The sequence below is a fragment of the Calonectris borealis genome, chromosome 28, assembly GCF_964195595.1.
Source record: "Calonectris borealis chromosome 28, bCalBor7.hap1.2, whole genome shotgun sequence".
Classification (NCBI taxonomy): domain Eukaryota; kingdom Metazoa; phylum Chordata; class Aves; order Procellariiformes; family Procellariidae; genus Calonectris; species Calonectris borealis.
Window position 1 is genome coordinate 1,289,673 of NC_134339.1, and position 27,692 is coordinate 1,317,364.

General features: G+C 55.8%; 2 protein-coding genes across 9 annotated transcripts in view; both read right to left on the reverse strand.

Moving 5' to 3' along the window:
* Positions 1-1,821: 1,821 nt before the first annotated feature.
* Positions 1,822-7,399, reverse strand: CACTIN (cactin, spliceosome C complex subunit). Of its 2 annotated transcripts, none has more exons than XM_075175569.1 (10): positions 7,236-7,399; positions 6,084-6,573; positions 5,456-5,551; positions 4,828-4,973; positions 4,581-4,743; positions 4,332-4,449; positions 3,888-4,080; positions 3,428-3,550; positions 2,995-3,260; positions 1,822-2,503 (listed from the first exon to the last, which is right to left on the reverse strand). In XM_075175569.1, the coding sequence occupies exons 1-10, from the start codon at positions 7,382-7,384 to the stop codon at positions 2,013-2,015; spliced, it is 2,235 nt and encodes a 744-aa protein (XP_075031670.1). In that variant the 5' UTR covers positions 7,385-7,399; the 3' UTR covers positions 1,822-2,012. The 2 variants fall into 2 exon arrangements, with proteins under 2 accessions (XP_075031670.1, XP_075031669.1); XM_075175568.1 differs by having other exon boundaries at positions 2,995-3,284.
* Positions 7,400-11,632: 4,233 nt separating this feature from the next.
* PIP5K1C (phosphatidylinositol-4-phosphate 5-kinase type 1 gamma) overlaps positions 11,633-27,692 on the reverse strand; it is a 47,815-nt gene continuing 31,755 nt past the window's right edge. For 2 of the 7 annotated variants that reach the window (XM_075175454.1, XM_075175458.1), the window contains exons 7-18: positions 25,294-25,593; positions 24,566-24,771; positions 23,285-23,368; positions 22,708-22,756; positions 21,605-21,689; positions 21,075-21,236; positions 19,952-20,093; positions 19,626-19,658; positions 17,076-17,180; positions 16,669-16,801; positions 14,555-14,650; positions 11,633-12,050 (exon numbers count right to left, since the gene is read on the reverse strand). In XM_075175454.1, coding sequence (XP_075031555.1) covers positions 14,561-14,650; positions 16,669-16,801; positions 17,076-17,180; positions 19,626-19,658; positions 19,952-20,093; positions 21,075-21,236; positions 21,605-21,689; positions 22,708-22,756; positions 23,285-23,368; positions 24,566-24,771; positions 25,294-25,593 — 1,389 coding nt within the window. In that variant the 3' untranslated portion in view covers positions 11,633-12,050; positions 14,555-14,560. Of the gene's footprint in view, positions 12,051-14,554; positions 14,651-16,668; positions 16,802-17,075; positions 17,181-18,388; positions 18,759-18,779; positions 19,431-19,625; positions 19,659-19,951; positions 20,094-21,074; positions 21,237-21,604; positions 21,690-22,707; positions 22,757-23,284; positions 23,369-24,565; positions 24,772-25,293; positions 25,594-27,692 lie in introns of those variants that run through there. The other 5 variants (XM_075175455.1, XM_075175457.1, XM_075175456.1 and 2 more) reach the window with 5 other exon arrangements.

Sequence of the window (27,692 nt, forward strand, 5' to 3'; positions counted from 1 at the left end):
GGGAGACGCGGAGAAGAGCAGCCAGGGCTGGAAAAATACATCCTGGGCTTCAGCTGGGTCCAGCCCCTGAACCAGCCGCGGTGGGTGCCCAGCTGCAGCAGCTCCCAGGGTTCAGGCTCTCATGCCTGGCCGGTGGCTCCGTCCAGGGATCAAAGTCAGGGGTGCGGGGAAAAGGCAGCACCTTGGGGGGGACATGGAGCCTGCCCAGGCTGGGGACACAGTGGGACGTTTTTGGGGGAGTGCCCCCCCGGTGTGTTTGTGTGCCCAGGAGGGAAAGAGGCTGTGGGCAGGGGGGCTCTGCCAGGCAGTTAAGCAGGGAGGGCACCCAACCACTGGCTTTGGGGTTTAGTTTTTTTTTTTCTCCTATTTCCTCCAAAGCCATCCCTGGCCAGGCCTTCGCACGCTTCCTGCACTGAACGCAGGCCCCGAAACATCGCCCCCCCGCCCCGTGCCAAGCAGCCGCTCAACAGCTTTGAACAATGCACAGGAAGGAGAGGCTGGGGGATGTGCCCTGGCACAGCCACCAGCCTGGGAGCATTCGGCAGGATGGGGAGGGGGCATCCGCGTGTGGGGCCGAAGCGGTTGGAGTCTCCCCCATCCCCGGGCAGGCTGCGCCCCGGCCCGCGAGGGTAGCTGTGGCATGTGTGGGAGCCTCCCGAGCATGAGTTCCCATGGCGTTTGCAGGGCAGGATCCTGTCAGTGGTGCTGAGTGCAGCAGGACCGGGCAAACCCTCCTGAGCTATGGGAGAAAACACCAGCCATGGGGCAGCCCCGGGGCCAGGGAGCGCCCACACAGCAGGGCTGGCTGTGCCCCGCTGCCAGGGCACCTGGGCAGCCCCCGAGCCCCCCTGCCGTGGGGCCGTACCCGGCGGCAGGATGCAGCGAGGCCCACGGGGAGCAAACAACCTTGCTGCAAGAGTTCACAGCCAAGACGGACGTTTCCTGGAGGCTGCGCTACCGGGCATTACTCACGCACCGGCATCCCGTCCTGCCTGCTTCAGTGCAGAGCGGGGACACCCCGAGGCTTCGGGAGCTGGTGGGGATGGGGCCGTGTGGGGCGACCCCAGATGAGTGTGCTGCGCCCCATGGACGTCATGCGGCGGGACCAACGCCAGCGAGTCCCTGCTCACCCCTGAAGTGCTCCCCAAGGTGCCCGAAACCCACTGAGCATTGCTCAAGGTCCTCGGGACCCCCACCTCAGCGACGGTGGTCCGAGGAGCGCAGCTGCCCCTGGCCCAGGGCAGCGAGAGAGCCGCTCAGGCGGGGGTGGGAGGGACTGCGGGCCACGGAAACCGGATTTTCCCCTGTAAGGAGATCTCCCATCCAACACCCTCCGCTCCTCCCCGCCAGAGGCGGGCGCCCCGCAGCCATTGAACCCTTTCATCCCGCAGCCAGGGTCGAGGAAGGTGGCGGCGCTCCCAGGCTGGGGAAGCCGGATCCCAGGGGAAGATGTGCCAGAAATGGGGCCGGCCGGGAGGGCGATGGGCCCAGGGACGCCTGCGGCAGCGGCAGCACTGGGGCAGGTGGAGCAAAGGGTGCTGCGGCTCCAGTTGGGGAGCGTCGGGGCTGGCACCGGTGATGGGAGCGCGTGGGAGGGGGCCAGCGTGGGCAAGGGGAGCACATGGGGCTGACAGCACGTGGGGATGGGGTGACAGACCCCAGAGGCACGGGGGTGAGGACACCCCCCAAAACACTGCCCAGCCCACAGAGGAGCAGGGGAGCTCCCAGTGCTGGCCCAGTGTGGTACTGGCTGGTGACGACGTGCAGGAGAGCTGCATGGTACTGATGTGCGTGGGGTGTCCACGCACAGGATGCCACGGCTTAAACAACCCCTATTTATTTGTACCAAAGTCTCAGGGTCCCTCAGGATAAAAGCAAGGACAGGGAAAACCCTCAGGAATAGGCCCTGTGCGGGGCCAGGCCTTGGGGACGTCCGTGGGACAGTGCCTGTGATGGGGGACGAGACCCCCCTGCCCATCCCCTGCGCCAGGGGTGCAGAGCTGAGCAGCCCCTCATCTGCGGTAACGGTAACGCTTGAAGTGGAACCAGAGCTGGAAGATTCCATTGGCAAACTGGCAGCGGAAGCCGTGGCGGTGGGAATACTCCCACTCACGGTTGACGATCTTGAAGGCGATGTCCTCGTAGGGGGGCCCGGCATGGAAGCGCAGGATGGCAAAGTCCTTGTTGTCCTGGCAGGCCTCCAGGAAATACTCAGGCGTCGAGCGCTTGTCGATGAGGTCAGGGTAGAAGATGTTGAACTTGTAGCCCTGCACGATCTTGGGGGGCGGGTTGTCGAAGTCGTAGTGGGTCTGGTTGTACTTGTTCCACTCGAAGCCCGTGTGCACCCGGTTGAAGAAGCGGGGCTTGCGGGGCCGGTACTTGTCAGCCCAGAGATAGGCCTTGCCCGTGAGGGGCATTTCCACGCTGAACTGCGCCTCATCCGCGCCCATGCCCTCCTTGGCCTTACGGAAGAAGATGTCATCGGCGCTCTCGGTGGCATCACCTGTAGGGAGGAGAGGTGCTGCAGTGCCAGCCAGGCTCGGGCTGCGGGGACACTGCTCCTTCCCTCTGCACGCGGAGCAGCAGGCGCTGGGCAGGCGATGCAGAGCTGGACACGGAGATGTGCACGCTGCCCTGCAGACGCCAGGTGGGCACCGGGCTGAGCTGTGCTGGGAAACGCATCCAAAACACCCTTCCCACTTGTCCGCAGTCCAAACAGCTTGGTGTTGTGGCTGGGAGTAGGGACGGACCCAATGCAGGTACCCGCAGGGAACGCCAGCAGTCTGAACCCCATCTCCCTGCTCTTGTCCAGGCCACAGCGCCCTTCGCTGCCTAGAGGCCAGCTCTGGATGCGTCCTCCAGATCCAGCTCTTGCTCCCCCTTTTCTGAGGGTAGCAGCCCCCTCCAGCCCTGCACCCCGAAGCACATGCACACCCTCCGTGCCAGGCAGGCTGCGAGGCCGGCAGGCGCAGGGCCTGCCCGCGGGGCTCCTACCTGTGACCTGAAGCTGCTGACGCAGAAGCAGCAGCCGATGCGTATCCTCCTCGGCCTCCAGCACGTGGGCATCAAAGGGCAGCTCGTTGGCGCCCAGCAGTCGGGGGCTGTACTTCCCCGCATCATAGTCATCCAGGCTCTGCTGGATCAGGTCCTCCTCCATCAGCACGGCTTCTCCCTCTGCCTCTCCTTTGGCCTCTGTGTCCTGCTCAGCCTCCGGCTCCGAGGACGGCCCCGGCTGTACAATGCTCTCCTCTGGATCCAGCCTGCAAGGAAGAGAGAAGAGAAGACTGGGACGGGGATGGTACCCTTGTTCTCTGCTCACCTGAGGTCTGTCTATGGAAGGACGGGAGCACAAAGCTACATTTTCTGTCCCAGGTGCCCCACGGGAGAGGCCTGGATGGCTGCACTCCCCAAGGAGAGGGCTGCGTACCTGTCGCTGGGGGAGGCCGGCTCCCGCTTGATGATGGGGAAGAGCGGTTCGCTCTCCACACCCTGCTCCTGCTTCAACTTGTACAGCTTCTGGCGCAGCACATCCTGGTGCCGCTCCCGCAGCCTGTGAAGAGGAGACGAGCCATCAGGTCCCACCAGCAGAACCACCTCATGCCCACACTGCCCAGAGCTGTGACACCCACCACATCGGGTAGAAATCTGCTGGGTTTTGCACAGTTTTGGGCTGAATAACCCTCCAGTTCAGGTCCCTCTTGGACACCTCACTGTAAACAGCGTTGCTGGAGAGGAGTCTGAGGCTCCAGCCCTTCTCCACTCTTGTCGGAAAAGGTACAAAACCCCTCCACCAATGACTTTGGGTTTGTGCCTGCCCAACTCTGCTCACAGCGGGGTCTGCGCTGCCCCTTTCCACAGCCCTGGCCAGGGGACAGCCCTGCTCTCACCTGGCCCGAGCCATGTAAGCCTTCAGCTGCTGCAGCAGGCTCTCCCAGTACCCAATGTCAAGGTTGGGTCCTCCTGCCCGGATCTTGCTCTCGATGCCCTGGTACAGCACTTGCAGCTGGTTGTACGTCTTCCCCTTGAACACGGACTGCACGTCTGAGCTGACGGAGGCGTTGACGCCATCCCGACGCTCCCCTGAACAGCAGGCAAGAGGGGCCAGTCAGTCTCCGAGCGCTCAGCCTGCCTTCACCCAGGCCCTCCTGGGCTGCACCCGACAGCGGAAGGCTGGACCCCAGCAGGCGATGGCTGCCAGATCCACAGCCTCCATCCAGCAGATCCCAGAGAACCGCTTTGAGCCTGAGCGCACGCGGCAGACCCTACGCCCTACTTTACCCACCTCTTGCACTCCCCTTGACACCCACACCAGGCTCTGCCCTCCCGCTTACCCGGTCCTCCTTTCCCAGAAGCCTCCAGTTTGCGGAGCTTGGCTATCTCATCCTCCGTGATGATGGTCATGTCCCTCCAGAAGTCCACGTTCTTCCCTTGCTCCAGCTCCATGTAAACCTGCAGGCAGGAGACAAGCAGGACATCAGGCACCTGCTCCGCACCATGGGCAGGGAAGCGGAGCGGAGGGGGGGAAGGCTTGAGCTGCTGCCCCTCAGCCAGCCCTGGCACAGGGGCTGCAGAGCTGGCACCTGGATGTCCTCCACCAGATCCTCCATGTCGGAGACGGTCAGGCCGTTCAGGAAGGTGTAGGGCTCGTGCATCTCCACGGCCAGGTCATCATCCTCCGCGCTGATGTACTTGGCCAGAAGATCAATGGGTTTCGCCCTCCCATCCCGAATCCGGATCTTAGACCTGGGCGAGAGCAGAGGGACAGTGAACGGTGCCCGCCATCCTCTGCTCCCCGGCGGGCCCATCCCCATGAAGCCGCGCACCTACCGCAGCTTGGCCTGCTGCAGGTGGAAGTTGTCCTCCTGCTCCTCCCAGGTTTTGAAGTGCTCTGCCTCTTTCTCCCGCTGCAGCATCTCCAGCTCCTGCTCACGCATTGCCTTCTCCCGCTCCCGCTCCAGGCGCAGCTGCTTCACCTGCCCGGGGTGGAAGGAGATGTGAGGCCACCGCGGATGGGGCACCCATGCGGGACACCCGTTCGAGGACGCAGCTGTAACCCCGCTCACTGAGCTGCCTCGGCTCCTGCCATCGGCCCGAGGCTCCCGGGGAGTCAGGAGCCCTGTGGAAGGAGAGCCGGCGTGGGCCACTGGGGCCACGATGCTTGCTGCTCGCTGCCAGCCCTTTGGAGGACAGGGGACACAGGCACAACCGAGTGCCTCAGTGCTGTGGCCTGGCACTTGTCCTCCTCAGCACTTCCTGAGCTGGACTCAACCCCAAGAGAAGAGTCTTCTCACCCTGGAAGAGCAGAAGTCAGCATACTGTGCCCCACCCGATCCTACAGCCTATGGGCACCCCCAGTGAGAAGAACAAGGGGACCTCCAGGTGAGCGACTGGGGGAACTGGGCTGTCCAGAGGGTTCTCTGTCAGATGGTGTGAGGAAGGGGACATCAGATCCCACCTTCTGCAGCTCCAGGCGATTGTCCTCCTGGATTCGCTTGTTCCTCTCCTTCAGGTCCTTCTCATCCAGGTGGCTGATCCCTTTCTTTTCCAGCGCCTGAAATAGAGTGGCCAAGGGAAGCTGTGAAACCCAGCGACCTCTACAGCCCCTCACCCGCCAGCAAATACCACCACATCCACCCACTTCTGCTGCTCCAGTGAGCTGATCCTGTCGGAGATCCCCAAATCCCTCGAATCCTACTCCTGAAGCGCCTCAGCGAAACCCAGGCTCAGCCCAGGGAGGCCACCTGACCCGGTGAGCACTAACACACCAGTAAACACTCAGCTTGCAGCTCCCAGCAGGTCTGGGTCCCTCTCCTGCATCCTGACCCACCTCCTCATCCCACACCCCTGGCTACAGACCTTGGTCTTCAGGAGAAAGGGGGTAAAACCCCACTGAGCACCCAGCCGCTGCCCTAGATAAGTGCTTTCCTCTCACGTGGCTGCTTTTAGTGTTTCAGAGGTTCCCACCTCAAGCAAAGGTGCCCCCCAACGCCCCACTGCTCCTCTGTCCTGTCCCGTGGCAGCCGCAGGGGAACGATCTCCTTCGAGCAGCCTCCTTCAACACGCGGGCACGGAGGAGAGCTCACCTTGCTCCAGATGAAGGTGCCCAGCAGGTTGTTGTCCCCAAAGGGATTGTCGGTGTTGGTGTAACCCATGTACTCCTCTCCCCATCCCATCTTCTCCCGCTTCTTCCTCTCCTTGGCCTCCTTCTTGGCCAGCCGGCGAGCCCGTTTCTCTTCAGGCGTCTCCAAGGCTTTCATGAGCGCAGCCTGCTTCTTCTTCTCCTCCTTCAGCCTCAGGCGCTCCTGGAGGCTCAGCTGCTGCCCCGTCTCCTCCCTGCCCCGGGAGCGCGGCGGGGAGGGAGAGCTGACGGAGGACACAGAAGACTTGGAGCCATCTCTCTTCCTCCGCCGCTCTCTGCTCCGGGCTCTCCTCTTGTCTCGCTCACGCTCTGAGCTTGAGCTGGAGGAGCGACCCCGGGACCGCGAGCGATGTTTCTTCTGGTTTTTATGGTGCTGGTCCCTGCTTTTGCTTTTCTTCTTCTTCCATTTTTGTCTCTCATCACCAGAGTCGGAGCTGGGGTGGGGGGAAAGTCGTGTTTCAGTTGGGAGATGGTCACTGGCTCCCCGCTGGACAACGGGCGCTCCAGAGAGCGGAGCGTGTTTCCCTGCTGCAGATGCAGCGAGAACTGACCCAAGCCGCAGCCAGAGCTTCCAGCAGAGCCGAGAAAGCTCAAACGCGCTTTCACGGTGGCACCCGCCCCCCTGTCCCACCAGCAGAACCCCAGGTTTTGTGTCACAGACAACGCTTTCCAAACCGCTCACCAGCCCGGGCGCATTCAAGCCTCCCCTGGTCCCTGGGCTGCCCCGTGGCACAGCGCGGGCCCGGCGGGACCACCCGGCCCCGGCCGAGGGCACGCATCGCCTCCGCCCCGGAGCGGCCCCTCGCACCGCCCCGAGAGGCTGGGCCCGGCCGGAGAAGGCGCCCGGCCCGGCCCCGCCGCGGCCTCTCCCCGGGCTCCCCCGGCCCCTTCGCCCCAGCCGGGCACCGGGGGCGGGGAGAGGGGCCCGGTTTGGCCCGCCCGAGCCCCCGGCCACACTGGGGCCGGTCTCCCTCCGGGCCCCGGCTCCCCGCTCCACCGGGCCCGGACCCCCTCAGACAAGGCCCAGCCGCTCCAGGGCCCCGTCCCGCCTCCCCCGCGACGCGGCCCCGCCGCTCCGGGCCCGGTCCCCGCTCACCCCGAGCTCGGCTCCCGGCGGCGCCCCCCGCTCCGGCTCCGGCTGCGCCGCCGCCACTTCTCCCGGCTGCCGGAGCGCTCCCGGCCCCGCTCCCGCCGCGGCGAGCGCGACCGCCGCCGCCGGGCCGGGCTGCGCGACCCCGAGCCCATGGGCTCCGGCTGCGGCTGCGGCTCCGCCCCGGGGGCCTCCGGCGCGCAGGGCTGCCCGCCCGCCCGCCTGCCTGCCCGCCCCCGAGCCCGAGCCCAGCCGCAGCAGGCCCGGGCGGGCGCAGGCGGCGGTGGGGCAGCTCCGCGGCGAGGCCCCGGCGGGAGGCGGCGCCGGGCGGGGGTGGAGCGCGGAGGCCCCGGTCCCGCCCCTCCCGCCCCTTTTTTCTTCCTTTTTACCCCCAAAAGGGGGGTCGGGCCCGGCCGCGAGCGCAGGAGAGAGGAGGCAGAGCCGCCCGGAGTGAGCACAGCACAGACTACAGTATGCTTTATCACAGAGCCGAGGACACACAGCATCAATTTACAGTTCTCTGGAAAAAGGTCTCCCCGAAGAGGGAGGGGGAAAAAACCCTCAAAACAACCAAGAAAAAGGAAAAAAGCGCTCATGACTTAACCCCCCCCCGCCCCCCAAAAGAAGAGAAACATGACAACACCCACGGGTTGGCATCACATTTTGGCCGCCAGCCCCCCAAGCCCCCCTACTTACATACATTCGTTACAAGGTGCACGCACAGAGCGGACACAGAAAATGAGTGGGAATATGAACATCCAATAGAACATACTCGGGTCTAATGTAGACATCAACAGAGAGAAAAATCAGACATGACCCGCTACGCCTGAGCCGTGGCTTTCGCCTTGTCCTTTTCGGAAAGAGCTGGAGCACGACGGTGGCTGGGAATGCGAGAAGGGGGAACGCCTTTGGGAGCCCGGCGAGGACGCAGGGTGATGGAGCCCACGCAAACGCCGCTGTGCCTGTGCCACCCTGTGCCAAGACCTAGGAGCACTCTGGCTTCACTAAAAAACTTCCCAACGTGCGATTTCGGCACATGCGGCTGAGCCACTCACCGCAGAGGCAACAGCAACCAAAAGGTGGATCCCTCGCGTGAGCATTCAAGGGCTCTCTGTACCAGCTCCTTGGTTCGCCCCATGCCTCTGCTCTACACATGCCTGCAAAGGGCAGAGCCTTCACCGGAGCTTGACGGCAAGCACAGGGAGAGACACCAGCCTTCTCTTGCCAAATCCATACCTGGCAGGCAGCAGCCACCTGCAGTTTGGCAAGAGCCCGAGCCTCAGCACCAGGCAGTGTTCAAGGGCATGTCCGCAGAGCTGAGGGTCCCAGCTGGGATGATGGAGAGTGGTGGCAAACAGAGCTACGCGGGAACCGGCTGTCTGGCAGGGTGCTCTGCTCAAATCTCGGAGGAGCAAAAGAAACACGGTGCCTCCTTTTAACGATGGAGAGAGCAGGGGGTTACAGCAGGGACAGCACCTGCCAGCGAGCTGCTGGGTCGCTAGAGAAAGCCCTGACAGAGAAAGCACAGGCAACTTATGTCCCGGATGAGCTGGAAGTACAGCCGGAGGGACATTCAGACCAAGGACGGGTGGTGGTTCTCTTCCCCAAAAGAGGGCTGATGCTCTTTCCTGTGGGCAAGACCTAGTCCTGCCCTGCTCTGACTCTGCGTGTCCTGTAAAGGCAGCCTTGACAGCGCTTGGGAAATGCTCCAGAGCTCCCCGACGCTCTCATGCTGCAGCGCAGCGCAGCAAGATGGGCTAAGAGCAAGCTTTAAACTCCAAGGTCCTTTTAGCCTCCCTGGGAAGCGGAGGCTGAGCAGTCCTCCAGCACCAAGCTAACCAGACAGCAGGTGACACACAGCAGGGAGCGTGTGCCAGCCTGGAAAGGGGCAGTTTCCTTTTCAGATCAGTATCTCCCTAAAGGAAGGTTCCTCCTGTCCCCTCACATTGACAAAGTTGCTCTAAGCCCTTTGCACGTCCTCTCAGAGGACCAACCCTCAGGGTCCAGACCTGCTCGCTCCAAAAGGCTCAGGGTTACAGAACTGCACAAGGATTGTCTCAAAAAGCCTGAACGTTTGAGGAAAGATGATGCTTGGAATGAACATGCTGCGAAAGGTCCGGGTTTTCCCACATCTCTTGGGATCAAGCGCAGCTCCAGCTTGCAAAGTTCATTCACTGAGATACTCCATGAAGGGGGGCTCAGGTGCTCCCTGCACAGAGGCTTTAGAGACCCCAGAAATGAGGGGAAGGAATAAAGTCTCCATCAATGATGCTTAAACCATCTTAAACAAGATGCTTGATTTCAGTTGGCTGGAAAGTCCCAATGAGGCTAAACCCACCAGCCCACAAACAAGGTGGTACCAGGGCAGCTGGGCCTCGGGTCAGACAGCCCGAGCCCAACCTCCCGGGTTCCTCCCCAGAGCTACGTTCCTCCAGCACAGCACCCAAGAGCAGCATCTGAAGAAGCAGAAGGGATGTGGCTCCCTCTGGCCTCTCTACGCGTGGTATCACGCTTCTGGAGGAAAAAAACCCGAAGGCTGAGTTTTTAGCATTTTGAAGCCTCTTGCTTTCAGCCCAGAGGCAGGTCAGTCTGTAGGTATTGCACTCCTCCCGACTCCCCTCCGCCAAACTGCTGAGCCCCCCGTAGCACTGCCCACGCGGCCTGCGGAGCCCAGGCAGGACTGGCGCAAGCAGATGGGGTGGGTTAGGAGCCATTTCCCAGCCGACCGCAGGGGCTGTCACGGAGCAAGGCTACTAGCTGGGTGAACAAGCTGTCAAGGAGCAATGGAAAGGGGAGAGTTTCTTGAAAGACTTTTGATAGATAATTTGGTAAATACATGGACACATCTGATGGCAGCAGCTTGCAAGATCCACAGGCTGCTCTCGAGAGAAGCACACCTTACAGCCTTCAGCATCTGCAGGAAAGGGGGGAGTCTGGGTCCCGTACTTTTAGGCAAGAAAACGTCAATTCATGAAGATCCTCCCCCTGTTCAGCAGATTGCAGAGGGGAGGAGTTTCCCACCAGCCCAGTTACCTTCTGGGACCTGAATTAACCCATCCCGAGTGCTGCTGTGAAGACAGATGGGGGAACTGAGCCCCGAGAGAAGCGTCCCGCTTCCCCACTCCTCTACAAGGAATCCCAAGGACAGTCTGAAGATTGTAATGCGAATAAAGAGATTTTGACCCTCTTTCTCAAGTGAGGCTCGTAAAGCACATGAATAAGACCTGGCTCCCTCTGGTCTAAAGGATTTCCTTTCTTCCCTCTGGGAGATGAGGATGGGATTGCTAGAGTTTAAGACAATGCTCTGGTGTGCGTCCTGCTGACAGATGGATGAGCCTAGTCTGAACGCTACCCAATGACACCAAATCCTCTTGCCGAAAGCCTGCAGCCATCAAAATGCAAACTATCTCAGACATCCGAAGCAGCGATTTCCAATAGCAGATGTTACCACAGGCAACATCCCAGTCACCCAGCTTTTTGTCCAACGGAGTCCGTGAACACAACACCGCCTGGCGCAATTAGGTGGCAGAGCCAGGCTTCTGTTTCTGCCTCCAGTGTGTGCGGACGTGCACGTGCCTCCCTGACTGCCCTGAGGTACGGAGGATACGCGTGAACCCAATGTTCGTGACGCCCGCGTACTGGGCGGTCGGATACACCCATGAGCATGCGAGGTGCTAAGTGGCTCCAGTAGGATGCATTGTCCGGACAAGCCACACCTGGGGCCGGGCAGACCGGGGAACTCGCACTCCAGCGTGGCTGGTTCCTGGAGCTGCACAGTTCTCATCTGTCCGTGCCTGCGTGTCTGGAGCAGGCGGCGGTGCGGCAGCCGGTAAGACGAAGTGTGGACTCTAAGCACGGAGGGACGCAGTGATGCAGCAGTGCAGCACATGGTGAAGGCAGAACCCATCGCAACGTCCGGAGGAGAGCCGAGGTGACCACGTCACTGTCGCCAGGAATCGTTTGCTTCCCCCGCACAGTGTTAGAGATCAAGAGAAGTCACTAGCGATTTTTGAATCCAAGTAAATTGGCATGGCTACTTTGGACTACTTAACATGGGAGCAATTCTATTCAATGGCCTTTAATACATTGCATTTACATAGCACCTTTCATCCCAGGGTTTAAGTGCTTTAACGGAAGTGGGTACTGTACACCCATTAGCACGGGGGAAACCGAGGCACAGAGTGGTTAAGTGACTTGCCTTAGGTGACTCGGCAAAACCGTGGCAGAGTCTGGACAGCCTTAAACCTCCCGACTCCATCAGTTGGTTAGACCACGCTGCTGCCTCAAATGAAGCCACTCCGGTCCCTGCCCTCCCCAGCAATGTGCTCCTACCAATTCTCCAGTGAGGTCTCACACTCCTTTCTGATGCACAAATATATGACAAAAAAAAAAGTGCAGTAAACTAAATGTTTAAAAAAGCACATTTGTGCTGTCTCTGTGCAAAGATAAAAGAAATAAATACATGATTAAAAAATTAAAAAGGTTCACAGTATCACACATGGATAGGTAGCTACAGTAGTGCACGTCTGGAAAACACTGTGTTACTACCCAGGATTCTCTACACCCAGCTGGATGTCTCCGTTGGGAGCTGCGGGTGAGTGGGTGGTTTCTTTGCTGCCCACGTCTGGGATAAGTAGGAATACACGATTATAGTTTTGCTCCGTTCTGAAATGCAGTGCCCGGGATCCTGCAGTGCAGCAATACTGGTGTCAGCAAGCTCTTCCCCATCCCACTGGAACGGCTGCATCAACGAAAAGGGAACACATCGACCTGCAGAGGGAATCGCTGCTCTCTGGGGCTTCTGTGTCTGCATAGAGATTACTGCAAGAGGCAGAGAAAAGAGAGTCAACACCCAACAGCCGCCTTGCATTCAGTCAGGTCTGAGCCCAGCCAACTCCCCAGAATCAAAATGAGCGTGGAGAGAGAAGGCTGTTTGTTTCACATCCTCCAGTAACAACACCACGACTGGAGAACTTCAGCTCCCCAAAGCTTTCACTGCACCAAACGTTTCGCAACAAGCCACATCCCTTGCTGAGCAGGGTCTCTGCCAGCGCAGGAGATCTCGCCTGCTGCCACAGAGCTGATCCGAGATGCAGCAGGGCTCTGCCGCAGCCATGCAAGAGCCCCATGCTGCGCAGAGGCCACAGCAGCTCCCTCTGCAAGCTGACCTTGCAGAGGGAGCACAAGCTCCGACCTCAACCCACCGGGCACCCGGCACACGTTTCTTGTACACTTACTGTATCGCTCTCCTCATCGGAGACAGAGTGGAGTTGAGCGCTATAGTGGAGCGGGGAGTAAACCCAACTCCTCTCGTCTGTCGGCTGCCAGAGTGGCCAGAGACGGCGGGGAGAATGCAAGGAGAGCAGCAGCAGAGCAGGGAGCAAAGGAGAGAAGAGGAAAAAATAAAAGGAGAAAATAAAAAGAGTAGGAAACAATACAGTAAGAACAGCTGTCCACCTGGAGGGAGAGAACTGAGCTCAGTGCCAGCTCTCAGCAGAGGAGCCTTCCTCATCCTCAGTACGTCCCTGCTCCCTACCAGCTGGGACATGGGACAGCCCGCCAGCAGCTGACATTGGACCCTGCTCCAGCTGCAGCGGGGATGGCACAACCTCTCCTCTTGCAGGGACAAATTTTTAGAGCTTTTGAGATGCCAGGGAAACCTCAGCTCCCTGCCACAGCACCACCCTGGCTCCAGAGAAACCCAGAGACATGGGAATCAACTTACCTAAGGGCAGTGACAGAGCTCTCGGTTCCTGCTACCCACTCCCAGCTCTCAACCCCCGTTTCCTGAGCCCTGTGCACGCTACAAGCTGGCACCTCTGCTGTCCGGGAGGGCTTGTACAGTGAAACCTGACCTGGTTTGCTGTGCCTTCCCCCTTCCCTGCAGGCCAAGCAAGGCAGCAGATGGGTGGGTTAGACCATGGCGGATGGTGGCCACAGAAGGGAAACAGTTATCGCTGAGAGTCTTGGAGACAGTGGGGTGATGGGAACAAGTACAACAAAGGAGGCAAAACACAACTGGATCTTGGAAAGAATGAGGGGGAAGGGGATGTGCCTCGAGGGAGCCGGTTATCACAGCACTGGGCATCGGTGTGACGAAACACGCTGCTGCTGCCAACAGCACAGAGAAGCCCAGGCAGATTCAAGGGCTGGTGTCTGCTTCCAGTGTTCCCGGGGCAGCCCGGGAACAAACGGGCTCTTTTGGCTCCAGAGAGAGGAAACTGCCCCCTTTGACTCAGCCTGAGGTTTGCAAAGGAAGAGAAATGGAACTGGGTACTTGGAAGAAGCCTGGGGGGGTTCCCAGCCCAGGAACCAAGTGTAACAGTCTACAATGTACAAGAAACTACAAGAAGCCAGAGGAGCTTTGAAGCACTGGGCTCCGCATGCTGAACCCCATCGATACTTGCAGCTATATTAGCAGAGACAGCTGGGAGGAAGGAAGGAAGAGAAACCCTTGCCTGGAGCTTCTTACAGGGCTCTGCCAGAGGTGCAGGAAAGCTCAACACTGCACAAAGCCTGCCCCACATCCTGTTTTTCATCCACCCTGACTGAACTGCATGCTCCAGCCAGCCTCTTTCAGAGCCTTTTAGGAGCTCAGATGCATGCAGGGAGCTGCAAACCCAGTGGGGAGATAAAGGAGCATCCGGTGCTTGGTATTAACCCTCGCAGTGCTGGGGCAGCCAAACCCAGCCGAGGGGCAGGAGGAGCTGCCGGGGGGGGGGTGGCCCGTTTGCCCACATGGGTGCAGCACTTTCCTCATGCCATCAGCCAAGGCCAGGAGCACGTTACTGGCCCTGCTTCCCCACGTACCCTGCCTGATGCCCTCTCCACTGCTCCCCTGCCTGGTACCAAAAAGGCGGGCGCTGGGAGGACCACGCTACACAAATGCTTGTGCCAAGGCTCCGACAGCACTGCCGTTACCCTCTGAGGACATCAGCTCTCCCAAAGCCTGAGAAGGGAAATACTAAAACCCAGAGCAGTCTGAGCTCTGGATTCAGCCCCTAAATGCTCAACTGCCTCCCTGCATCTTTCGGAAAGGAAAGGAAAGCCCTCACCGCTCACAGAAAGCCTGCAGTGAGGAGGGAGCACATCAGTGATGTTGAGAAGGGCTGGAGAGCAGAAGCCATCCCTAACCCAGCAGCAGCTCCTAACTCATTTGGCTTTATGAGCTGCTCACCATCCCAGCCACCAGAAAGATGACCAGCCACAAGCCTAAAAGGTTACATTTGCAACTGGATTTTTAGCAGCTTCAAAACATTTTCATGGTCTCTTTGGAACCCTGTCTGGCTTCCTGGGCCAAGGGAACTGAGCCTAACGTTACCTACAAAGGCTCAGGTGCCTCTCTGGCCAGGTCTGGTGCTTGCAAGTTTGTCCAAGGGTGATGCTGCAGACCATCCCATGGCAGGAGCTGTGTCACCAGCCTGCAGAAAAGTAGGGCAGAGCATGTATTTCTGCAAGATCCGTTTGTGCGATTTTGATATGCCTCCCCAGTTTGTGCTGGGCTGGTTCCTAATGGCCACACAATACAGAGCCACAGCATCCAAGGGAAATGGAGTGCTGGCCCCAGTGTTTCAAAGCTACAGCTCTGCTCCCCTACGTGCTAGCATGTTCACTTACAATCCCAGAGGAAAGCGAGGTGGTTCGGACTCTGCGCTGGCGGGGAGAGTAAATCCAGTACCTCCCATCTGTGAACTGGATGGCCCCAGGGCAAGTGAAGTGAGAAAGGAAACAGAGGAAAAAAGGATGACGTGAAAGAGAGGATGAAAGAGAAAGCAAAAAACAAGGGGTTGGGCAACTCCAGGCCTGAACGGATCAGCGGGCAGGAAAGCCGTGCGTGGGAAGAGCAGCGCCCATGCCCTGCTGCAATCTCTGCACTTTTATTCCCCTGTGGGTGAACAGGAGGATAAAGTGCTCTCCTTTCAGGAGCAGACTTCCAAAGATCACACTGGGACTTGACAAATCATCTTCCGCACATAGCATCCCTTCACCAACCATCGCCCCTGGAGCACTCCTGCAAGAGAGCAGCTGCGGTCCAAGCCTCACTGCACTCCAGTGCAGCCTTACTTGAGCTCCAGCTCAAGTGGTTTTCCGAGGAGAACGCCCATGGGAACCCAAATCAGCTTTTCCCTTCATCCCAGCAGTGACAAACACTCCACAGCACACGACACACATTTAATGCAACACTCAAGGACTTCGATGAAGTATGAAATGCTGATGAGCAGTCAGTCATGCTCTCTGTGAGCACACACTGCACACAGATGGTTTCCTCTGGATAGAGAGGTGCCACTCAAGCTGGGGGGAGTCCATATGCTCAGGGATAGGGAAGAAGAGGAGCTGACCCTTGCCAGAAGACACTTGCCAGTGGAGCAGGCAGTATCTGCAGGCAGCTTGCACGCAGCTGCCATCCACAGGCAAAGAAAGAGCAGCCAGTATTAGAGGGAGCTGTTTGCATTTTGAACAGCATGCATAAAAACCCAAACAGACAAGCTTTTAAAATGGAGCCGATTCCTTCCACAGCTCCCACAAGCCTTAGAACGACTCGGCAACGAGTGAGCAGCTCCGCAGCAGAGTCACGCAAGCACAGGGAAAGGCAAACGTTGCCATTTTTAGGTTAGCCTGAAGGAGCTCACCGCAAGGGCTCAGCTCATCTCCATCGCCATATAACCAACAGCAACCAGTCAGAGCAGGGAGCAGCTGGCCACCTCCTTTAATGAGAGGGTTCCAGTGCCCAGGCACGGGGGATTGCTCTCACGGGTGGGACCCTCAGCTCTGCTCTGGGAATCCACAGGGCAGGTACATGTTGCTAAAAACTCTTCTTTGGTCTGCAGAAGCTGCTCAGACATTGCGAGAGCTGACTGAGGAACACAGCGCCAGACTCCACGGCACTCTGCTGCCAACCAGCAACCACCTCACTTACTCCCTGTCTCAGCACTAGATTTTCACTGCATCACCTAACGCATCTGCCTGCAGGGAAAGGAAAAGCCAGAGTTCACCAGAGCCCGAGGTCCTCCCCATTGCAACCACCTCCCTCCTGGCTCTAGGCCGCTGCAGCAGGCTTGTGCTCAGGTTCTGGCTGGGGAAGGAAGAACCTCTCAGTTGCACCTGCATTCACCCTGGCTTGTCCCGGGAGTGAAGACGCTGGCCTAGATAAGCCCTTCAGCGCTTATGCTTGGAAGTAGAGCAGCACGCCTACGGCTACATCCACAGCAGCAGTGCCACCCATCTGAGCCCCGCTAGATGCTGTGTTGAGTTCTCCAAGGGTTAATTCAGTTCCCTGCATTCAAAAACCCATCCACCATTAAGATATCGAGGTGCTCAACATGAAGATGGCATGGGGCAGACACTGCCCTGTACCCAACTGCCTGAAATCGAGACCGTTACAGCCTCATCCAGCCTTTCCCATCACCCGCTAATGGGCCAGGCGGAGAAGGTATCTTACAAAGTATATGTCTGTGACTGGCACGTCATCTTCATCCGAGGCCTGGCTGGCTGGTTCGGAGGCCTGGCTGGCTGTCTCCACCTCTATCGTAGCTGTGGACGTTACAATGGCACAGGCTGAAGAAGCCGCCTCTCTGGAGGGGGGAAGAAATGACAGAGTCCGGTCAATGCGATCAGAAAAGGACCAAGCAAGACTGCGTGACTTATTACAGAGGAGCAGATGCTCCGCTGTCACACCCAGAAAGATCAAGTCAGGTAAGAAGTAGCAGCGCTCAGCTTCACTGAAGCGTCTGGGGGGAGCACCTATCTCTCCGGGAAAGCTGGTGCCCTACAAAGTCAGCCTCCAGCACAAGTTGCCACAGACCAAATGACAGCGGGTAGGGCTCTGCAATGCTCCGAAACACTCACTCTTTGTCATCTTCTTCGGGAGCTACGATCTCAACGTCACACTTGGGCTCCAGCTCGACACTGATCTGCTGAAGCTCCTCCTCAACCCGCACCTCCTCGTGTGACCTGGAAACCGAAGAGAGACAGGCCCAAAGGCTCAGCTGGGCACTAGTTATGCACAGTCCTCAATTTTAGGTCAGCCTGAATCAGTCCTGAGTCAGCCCAGCCTCCCACACCGCAACCTCCCACAGGAGCGAGCTGTGCTGCTCTGCCCCGGCATGCGGCTGCCTGCTGCCAGCCACTCGCGGCACCGAGCTCCCGGCACAGACCGAGCAGCTGATTTCGGCTCAGAGGGAGCCGTCAGACCTCCCAGGATCGAGGATTTGGATAACCAAAACTCCCAGGCAAAAGAGTCAGTCCTTTCAGATTGCAGTGCTCAAGACTCACGAGGTGGGAAAAGAGGACAAGAGGAAAGGGATTAATTAGCCAGTGCTGCAGAGAAGACGGGGCAGTGTCAAATGGAGCACAGGAGGAAAGAGGAGACTTGGCCCCCGGGGAAAACCTGTGTCCAGAATTAGCCTGGCATTATCTGTCAACCACAGAAGGGCCAAAGCCTCCGACCTCTTCCGAGACTCCCAGCGCACCACAGCTGCTCAAGCACGCTCCAGGGCTAACACCAGATTTATCTGCACGCTCCGTAGCTGTTTGTGACAGTCTTCAATTCAATACCTCATGCTATTAAAGTAATTGCTTGTGCTAGCAGGGCTGGCTCCACAGTCCTCATGGGACGGAGGAGTGGGCGCTTGCCAAGCCGAGGGCACAATCTCGGGGAAGGGATGAGCTCCGGGTTCATCGGCAGTACCGTCCTGCTCTGCGACGCCCCTGGCTGGGAGCTGGAGCCAGCAGGCGGCACTCCTGTCCAGCTCGGTGCCGGGGAACTCGCTCCTCTTCCTCGCAGGGGTGGATCTCAGAAACCCAGAGGGAATTCCCCAGCAGTTAGAATAATCAGAGGTGTGACACATTCTTGAGCAAATTGCATAAGGTCTTTTTCATTTCAGCTCAGGAATGTAAATTCACACTTGAATAACTTTGTTCTTGCACTGGCTTTCACCAGGGGATCACAGAGCGCTCTACAATTACACAGGTCCCTGCTCCCCTAGAAAGGGCACACTGAGACACCAGCACCAGAAATGGAGAAACTAGGCAAAAAATAGCAAAGGCGGCCACGCTTGTGTGGGGTGGTTGTAGCTGTATCAAACCTGTGACAGACAGATGTACTTCTGACCAAGACGCTAAGCTCCCTGTGTGGTCCAGGGACAGTCACTTCGATTCACCTGCCCTGTTTCTGGATGAGCAGTCACATCCTACAGCAATTCCCTCCCGTAGGGACCAAGGGAGTCCGGAGTAACCCGGGTGAGGTCACTGCGTTTTGCCCAAGGGGTCCCACCACTGGTGCCTGAGTTCGTGTCTCCAATTTTCAGCGATTTCAGACAATGGATTCTGCAGGAGGTGAGGTGCTTCACAGGTCCCTGACGCTTCAACGGGTGCCGCAAATCAACAGCAAGTAGGTCCTCGCCCTCCAGTGACAGGAATTTACCAAGATTCAGCGACATGCAGCATCCAGATGTATTTTCATTAAGAAATACCACAGAAAGGGATTTTTTCACAGTGTATGTGGTCTGAAGCTCGGCAAATCACTAAAAGCTAGGAACGAGGAGAGATGTCTCTAAGACGGTGCAAACCCTCATCTTCCAAAGTCCTTGCCTTCCTCTGAAGCACCAAACACTGACTGCAGGGAGAGGACATCAGCCTGTCCAGCCGCTCCTCTGGCTATGGCGCATCCCAAGACTGAGCCTCTGATGTGCATTTCAAAGTCTGCGCCTACAACGCTTACAAGATGTCCCGGAAAGCTAGGGCAGAGTCAGCAGGCAACAGGATCATTTTTACTGGTGCAAAAATATGCAAGATAATTATACGATACGAGCCTCTAAATCCAGACATCCCTATGCAGTAGGGGATTTTTGTCCTACCTTGCCCTTGGCTCTGAGCCACCTATCGCCACAGGAGGGAAAAAAAACCTCAGAGTACCCAAGTTTCTGGAAACACTGGAAGCTACTTCTCTGGGGACTAAGGGTGCCCAGTGCCTCACAAAGTCAAAGCCCTCTCCCATATTCACACCCACCGCCCCCAGGCAGCAGCAGATGCACAGAGGCAGAATGTTCCTGCTGTTAGGGCTCGCATACCCAGAGGGGGACATAAATGACCCTCCTCGATTCTGGTGCTGGTTGGGTGGGTAAATTTGGACAACTCGGTTGTCCCCTTTCCTGTCAAACAACAGCGGTAATATTTAACGTTCCTTGCAAAGCACTGAGAGATCTGCTTGTAAGAAAAATTCTGTGTAAGAAATGAGAATCATTTGATTGCAAGAAGAAGCTCATCACCCTGCAGAGGACCGTGCCAAAACCTTGGGGCTGCCAAGATTCACGTTCAGCCCTCCAAGAGACCTTTGCACAGGGACAAACGTGAGGTCTCTGTGCAGCTGCGCAAGAAGAGATGAGACACTTTTCTCACCTGCCATCCTGCCCTGAGGAGTGTGTGCGCCTCCTGCAGAAAGAAACCAGAATAGTAGAGTTTGAGGAGCGATTTAAAACAGAAATCCTACGCTGCCCCCAAATCTAACTCCCCACCCCATGAGGGAGATGTTCTACTTAACAGCTGACACTTCTCCCAGCAATAATTAATCCCATCAAAGCTGTGTCTGCTTGCTCCCAGGAGAGATTTAATTAAAATCGGTCATTAGCATTCCAGAGCACAGGGCAGCCTGCCGAGATCTGCGCGCGAAGAGGAATGGCAGCCTCTTGACTCCAGCGGGAGCAGGGGATGAGTGCTGTCCTCACCTGTACCTGGGCTGCTCAGAGGTCTCCGAAGGGGATCGCTCGGGAACAGAGAGCGATGTTGAAGATAGTGTTGTGGCTATGGAGGCCGTAGTAGCTTCTTCAAAGGAAGGAGGTGTGCAGGGTAGCAGGTCTGGCCTGCCTGCTGGCCCGCAGCGGAGGGCAGGAGAGATGCAGGAAGAAAAAAGATGAGGAGGTCAAACACCAACGCCTTACCTACACCAGCCCTCTGTGAGGCTGTTCCACCATCAGCCTGCACACCCTCACTGGGACTGGTCACTCAAAACTACAAACAGGCAAGAAGTTTAGCTGGGTTCAGGAACGCAACAGCTTCTCCCAAGGCATCCTCTAGAGAGAGCCAGTAAGCACCATTTCCAGCACGACAGACGCTACAGGAAACGTAACGCCAGTGAAGACATCGCACTGGTAACCAAAGCTGGATTAAAGGCTTGGATCGCCAGAGAGAAATATCCAAGTGAATTAAGAGATTAATCGAGTGCTCGCTGCTTTGCACGGGCAGAAGTCTAACACCTATGCACTCGAGGAGCCTGCCCTTCACCACTCATCTGTAAATCCAGCCCAGATGGCAGTGATGAAAAGGCACCACAGAACCAGGCCATTCGTCTTTTTTTCAGTGGCAAGGTCTTGCCCCTTATAACTGTCCAAACACTGTCATTAGAGTCCTGCAGTTCCCAGCCCCCACCCTTTTTTTTTTTTCCTCCAAAAGAGCGGAGAATTCAACTTTCTGATCGCTTTTGGGCTATGACTGCTGGTGCCACTTGGCAGCGGCTGCCTTGCAGCAGTGACGCAAGCGGCCATTTTTACTGCAGAACCGTACAGTGCTGCAAAGAAGGGATTCGGTCTTCTTCGATGCAGAGGCGTTGCTTCCCCAATCAACTAACTGCTGGTGCTGTGACAAAACAATATACTCTTACCTTCTCCCCTGTCCTGATTAAGTTTAGCACCTGCAAAGCACAGCAAGACATGCAATGAGGAGCTATCCATCAAGGAATACATGTGTTCGCTGCACAGTGGGGAACTCGTTGAGAACAGGCGAGGATCCTAAGGAACTGCTAGGAAAGAGAGGGTAATCACACAGCCATCAGCCACCAAACGAGACCATTACCTTCATCGTCAAGTGTGGGGTAACTCCTGGCCGCACGAAGATCATACTGCGTTTCGTCCTTTTCAGAGGGAAGCTGGCTAGCTGAAAATGCAGCCGTTGGACCGGCCGTCTTGACAGCTAGCAAGGCACTACGCCCTTTCTTTGAGGGAGATGACTTCAGAGCTGGGTGAGAAGAGCGAAAGAGAAGATGAAATTGCCACCACCAACTGCTGTCACACCAAGGGCACTTGTCCCTTCCTAAGGAGGGGCCTCTGCCCTCCGACACGCACACACGTTCCCTGCAAGTGCCATCTCCAAAGGACTGAGCCTGAGTCAGGCTGCAGGGAGAGCTCCTGGGTGGGAGTCTGAGCAGACCAAAGCAAGCTGTGACAACCTAAGGGCTTTGCAGTTCCCCAGCTTTGCTCTATATTACAGTGGAAAAGCCTGCTCAGACTCCGGCCCAGAAACTCTCCACGTGGACTGAAGCGGCAAGATTGAGACAAGACTTGCGTCACACCACAGGGCCAACAGCTCTTGGACTAGGTACTTACAGGAATTCTTTCGAAACACCGTGTTGGTCATGAATTTGAAGAATCTCTCTGCATAAAAGCTGGGTCTGTGTACTGACACCGTGTCCTACAAAGGCAAGAAGCAATTGTTTAATTTTAAAATTATCCCTCAAGGCAGAATTTCTATAACAACCAATGCAGTCTTTTTTATTCCAACATTTAGCACTGATAGAGCCTTAAAATGGAAAGGCTTAACTGAAATGATCTGATTAAAGCTATAAATAAGCCTGAAGCATTGCCTTTGATTTGATTGCATTTGATTATATTCTTGCTGTAATTTTATAATGGATTTTGGTGATTTTATTCCTTCGTAGACTTCCTGGATTTTTCAAAAGTTGGCCTGATTACATACATGAAATTTCTTCTGGCTTTGTTGGCTGACATTCAAAGCACACCTGGATACCTTTGCATATGACACGGACACCACAATTCAGCCAAGGGTCTCCATGCATTTCAAATGTTTTGCACTTTTTTATTTAAAATAGTAAAACTGAAGCTGTCTCTGCTTCTGATGTTCAGCTGTGCTACTATGACTTGGCATCTACGCATTTCCTGTGCCTTATTATTTAAGGGAAGCTAGGACATGCAATGCCGAAAAATAGTTTCCACATTCAAGGTTGCTCTTTCGTAAGCACGCACCTGGCTGCTGCAGGAGAGAAGACAGCAGGGAAACACTGAAAGGGATTTATTAACAGACAGCTTACTGAAGTGGAAACACCGTCAATCACCAAAGAGAGCAAACGCAGGGCTCCTCGACACATACACGAATGCACGCGCCTTGTGCGTACAGCTCCTGGTATCGTGGGGAGGAGGAAAACGACAGATGGGAGCAGAGGAGGAAAGCTGGTAGCACGACAGCTAAACATGCGAGGAGGTGGAGTGCGCAAGAAATCCTGATTGGGAATAAGTGGCACTACACCGCTGTGGAGGCATAAGAGGCAAGAACTATTCCTTTCATCAGCTTCAACTGTGCCAGTTCAGGCACTATAAATAGCAAGGTAATCGGCACCAACGAGCAGAAACAAGGCCAAGGCAGGTAATCCTGCCGAGGCCTGGACAATTCCTGCCTCTGTACAGGCACTCACCCCATCGTGGACAAGGGCCTTCCAGGTATGTTCTAGCTTCTTGATGAACCTAATTCCAGGGGAGAAGTGGAGAGAAAAAGAAAGAGACAGATTCAGGCACCTCTCTCTATATCTAAAGCCACCTCATACCCCACACGGGAGAGATCACTGAGCTGCTAATGATTCCCCCCTCATCTGGAGTGTAGCTTTCCTCCAGCCAAGAGAGGTCAACTGAGCACGCCGGCATCTCTGCAGTCAGGTCAGGACTGCCTGGGCACCCTACAGGGGAGGAGGAGCTGCGCTGGAAAAGGGGCAGAAAATCACCTTCCCCTCCTGGAGATATCCTACCCATCCTAGGCACAGAGACGGGAAACTTCTTTATGAGCAACTCATCGTATCTTAGAAAAATGGCTGTGTCACCAGCTGTTCTAAGGACAGGATAAAAATCTACAGCCCCCTACACGCATCGACAGACGGCTTTAGGCAGCCTGCCTACTCATTATCAAACTCTTCAGGAGAGGAAAATCTTCCCGCTTTCATTCAATACTAAAATAGAAGTTAACACACTTAAAGGACAGACAACTGCAAAGTTACCTACCTGTATGACTGAAGGATATCTATTATTCCTACATGTAGCAGGAGACGCTCTCCTTTGCCATTCACTGCTGGGATTCCTCCCATCCTGCAGGTAAAACAAAGCCTCAGTGAGTGCAGCCTCAAGAAGAGCGGCTGTAACACCCCCCCGAGACCTGCGGAAGGGTGGAGGCAGCGCTGAAAAGAGGGCTCTGACGTGGTGGTCAGACACAACGCAAAACCTGCAAAGTGCCTTTGTGCACAACCATGGGAAGTCACCTACTGACCCAGGCCATCTCACAGAAGGTGTCCCCGGGGTTACTGCCGGCCGGGATCGCCAAACACCATCAGGGCAGGACCCGTCTCATGTGGCAACAGCTCTGCCTGGGCCAGAACGCACCACGTTGTTTTTTCTTAGCTACAAGACATTTTATTCTGGCGATCGGATTATTTATCAGGATAGCGTGAGCTGTCTGCCTATAAGGGCAGCAAACCTTTAAGGACGAGGGTATTTCCAGTCCCATCCAACTAATATCAGTCCTGCCAAAGGTGCAGCAACCACTAGCACCAGCACACAACAAAAGCACGCAGGTATCAGGCAGGCCACTGCAATTAATGACGCTACTTGAAAGAATGGAAATACCAAAGTATTATCCCGGCTCCACCGTGACCGATCCTCCATCAAAACTGGAGCAGCTGGTTCCAGACAGCAACAAACCGCAAACTCCACCATTTGTTAGCAAGCTTGGTCCACAGAGCCAGAGAGACATTCACAAAAGCCACCCGCAGCCCAAGAGCCACAGATCAGGCACAGCACAGGACAGGTTTTGGGCAACCCCCCCAACCCACAGCTCCACCAGTTACTCCAGCACTTGGCTACATTGCTGTTTGCTGAGCACTGGGACGGCCTCAGGGTACGGTCAGGGATTCCAAAGACGGAGTGATGGAGAACAAACTCCAAGCTCCTAGGGACAGGCTGATCCCTACTTCCACTCCAGTATTTGGATGCTGAGCTAGAACTGAGCTAGTTTCTCCTCCCGAGAGCGTGGGTGGACGTTTAGAGGCTGTTACAGGAGCTGACAGCCTACAGACTGTAGAGAAGAGAGATCGCTGTGGGGCTGGAGTCTGACAGAAATCTTTCCCAGCCCAGCTTCCCCCTTTCACACCACGCCGCCCTACGGCAGCAGTACCATAACCCCCAGGAAAGCAGCTCGGACCGTTCATCTGGGCCTCAGTCAGGGATTTACTACTCCAGCCTCCGTCTCTGCCCCTCCCAGCAGCGCAAGAGAATCAGGTTTTCACCTACGTGTCGTCTGTGTCTATGGACTCCCCCCGGGCAGCCCCACCCTGGATGGACTCCATGGCCGTGGAGTAAAGTGCCTTCTGCCCCACGGGACGCTTCTCATCCGACGTGCTGTGGGCTCCCTCAGACTGTCGCTCCCGTTCTTGCTGGTCTATGTTATGAACCCCAAGCAGGAGACTGTAGTCCATGATTTTAAAGCTTTCCAACACCTACAGGTTAGTATTGAGTTTAAGAACAAAGACAAAATATCAGGCCAGCAGCTCAAATACAGCAGAGAAGCCAAAGCATGGAACAGCCTGTTCCCATTCCCACTAAAAACTCCTCCGCCAGAGCTTGAACATTTCTGAACCAACAGTCATCTCTGGACTTGATCGCATAGAATTGGCCATCCCACAATCAACCCAAAGGGCTGAAGGCTTGCAAATAACACTGTTGTACCACGTATCTGCTGCACACTGTATAGGAAAAATGTATTTAGCTCCAACAGCCCAGCTACAAGCGGAGCAGGCTGCCACAATTTGATGCACCAGGCGAAGGAACGCAGCCTTAGTCCTCAGAGGCTGTCATGAGATCCAACTTCACTGCTTTGCTTTCAGGGAAAAGGGCAGTAGAAGGGATTTATCCTGCTTTGGGGTTAGCAGATTAGCAAGGTTCTCAACCGTTTGCTCTTCCTCATGCTTGAGAGCCACAGAACTTCATTAACCTGCTCCCCAAGCTGCCCCCCTCCTTACCAGACAGTCTCGTTGCAATGTTTTCACCAATGCGCTGAAGGTGTCTGCATCCAACATCAGGCCCTCGGGCATGTCTTGTATGAAGTCTAGATCCTTGTACGTAGGGCTGGACTTTTCTTTTTCCTTCTTGGATGCCCGGCGTTTATAGGTCGAGCCTTTCAGGTCAAATTTCAGGTGCATTTTCACCACGCGAGGCAGAATGTTGTTCATCACGACCACGCGGATGTTTTTGCCCCCTGACTGCACACAGTACAGTCCATAAAACTTCGGCAGCAGCGTCCGTGGGTTCTGGTTCAGATTCTGCAGCAGGGTTGGAAAAAAAGCACGAGGAGGGGTCATTTTGGCAGAAGACTCCTGCTGTGTTCAACACAAAGCACGTTAACAGATCTTGGAGCAGTCAGACTAGGGTTTCTTCACCTAGAGATTTTCTGAACTTTACATGAGAGCTTACTGTACACATTTGACAAACTCGTGCATTTCAGTGGCTTTAGGACCTGAAAATACCACTATGCCTTGAATACAGGGAATGAGATGTACAGCACTCCCTGGGCAAATAACCAAGTCCGGAAATTCCCCGCTTTCCCCATCAACAGTAGCTAAAAAAGGGAAACCAAACTGGAAGAGAAATAAACACAATAAGTGGGAACTTCAAGTTTAAAAATAACAGCTATCTTCATCTCTTCAGAAGTGTCAGAAATCCAAAGCCGTTCTCTGGCCCAGAATAAACCAGGGACACGGTATTTTTTAAACAAAACAACATCAATTTTCTCCTCCTTTTGCAGAGTTGCTTTATAAAACACAGTTGGCCAGAGAGCACGGATATCCTGCTCTGCTATCATGTCCTTTTTTTTTAGGCAGCGGTTATTATTAGGAATGACATGACAGGCATGATTTGCTTGTTCAGCTTTGGGAAAATTTGGGAAGGAAACAGAACATCTCCGCACGTTACGAAAGAAAGGACAGACCTGACAGATTCTCTGACGGCAGAAGCACGACTGTATTAAAATTTCATGCCCCTCCTCATCTCACGCGAGTGAGCCCTCTTTGTGAGTGCGCTGTTCAACATGGTGCAAGCTAAAAGCAACAGAGGCAGGCAAGACCGAACGCAAGCAGCACTTGCCCAGCTTTAGAGTAACTCAGGATGAAACCACTCTGCTTCCTTTCCACTCACTCTTTTTTACACCAGATGGGTTTCCCCAAGAACAGCAGAGAGATCGTGTGTTAGCACCGCAGTAACCCACAAACATTGCAATGCTACAGCCAGTAGCACATAACTCTGCCCCAGACAGGTAAGTTTGGTTTAATTCGTTACACTGATTGCTAGCCAGGACAACTGCAGAATTCAGGACAACAGTGCATCTTCATTCCCATTCAAAACCCTCCACCTGCTTTACTACGTACATTAGGCAACAGGCAACACCTTCCAAGAAAGCTCATCCGGTCCAGGAACTTGACTGTCACTTGCAAAAGCAAGCAACTGGCTGTCAGTTATATACAGACCCCCGAGACCTTGTCCACTTTGGCAAATTTTCCCCAGTAAATGTTGAGCGAGGCAAGTATTTCCATAAAAACAGTGTATGATCACATAACTCAAATCCACTGCAACACGCATGCCGATGGGGCAGCGTTAACATCGCTTGCCATCACCTCCTCAGCATCTCCACAGCAAACAAATCCCTGGGTGGTTCTAACTGAATTTCAGTGCCCTCATCGATAAAGCTGGACCCTTCATCACAGTTATGCAGGGAGACAGCTCCTGGTTTATACGCCAAGGCGTCAGGTCTGGTTCTGATTTACTACTTGTCACCACAGGCAAGTCCTCTGGGTCTCAATATATTGCCTTGCTAGCCCTGAGATGCAGGCACCAACCACCTGCAGCAGGCTGGATGTGCAAAGCTGGCTGGTACCGCAGGAGTCTTTAGCTTGGTAGTGCAGCCAGTGGGAGCCAGGAGAACCAGCAACTGCCTTCAGAGTAACTCTGTTAAACAGCAGATATGGGAGACCTATCTGGACCTCTGTAAGGCCTTTGACACGGTCCCCCATAACATCCTTCTCTCTCAACTGGAGAGGTATGGATTTGATGGGTGGACTGTCCGGTGGGCGAGGAATTGGTTGGATGGACGCATCCAGAGGGTAGTGGTCAATCGCTCAATGTCCAGATGGAGGTCAGTGACGAGTGGTGTCCCTCAGGGGTCCGTATTGGGACTGGTACTGTTTAATATCCTCATCAATGACACAGACAGTGGGATCGAGCGCACCCTCAGCAAGTTTGCAGATGACACAAGTTGAGTGGTGCGGCTGACACGCCTGAGGGATGGGACGCCATCCAGAGGGACCTGGACAAGCTCGAGAAGTGGGCCCGTGTGAACCTCATGAGGTTCAACAAGGCCAAGTGCAAG

Coding starts and splice junctions, on each gene's coding strand:
- CACTIN (XM_075175568.1), bottom strand. CDS start 7,384: ATGGGCTCGGGGTCGCGCAGCCCGGCCCGGCGGCGGCGGTCGCGCTCG. Junction 5,552..6,083: donor GCACCTTCATCTGGAGCAAG/GTGAGCTCTCCT, acceptor ACTCTATTTCAG/GCGCTGGAAAAGAAAGGGAT. Junction 4,450..4,580: donor ATCTGGTGGAGGACATCCAG/GTGCCAGCTCTG, acceptor TCCTGCCTGCAG/GTTTACATGGAGCTGGAGCA.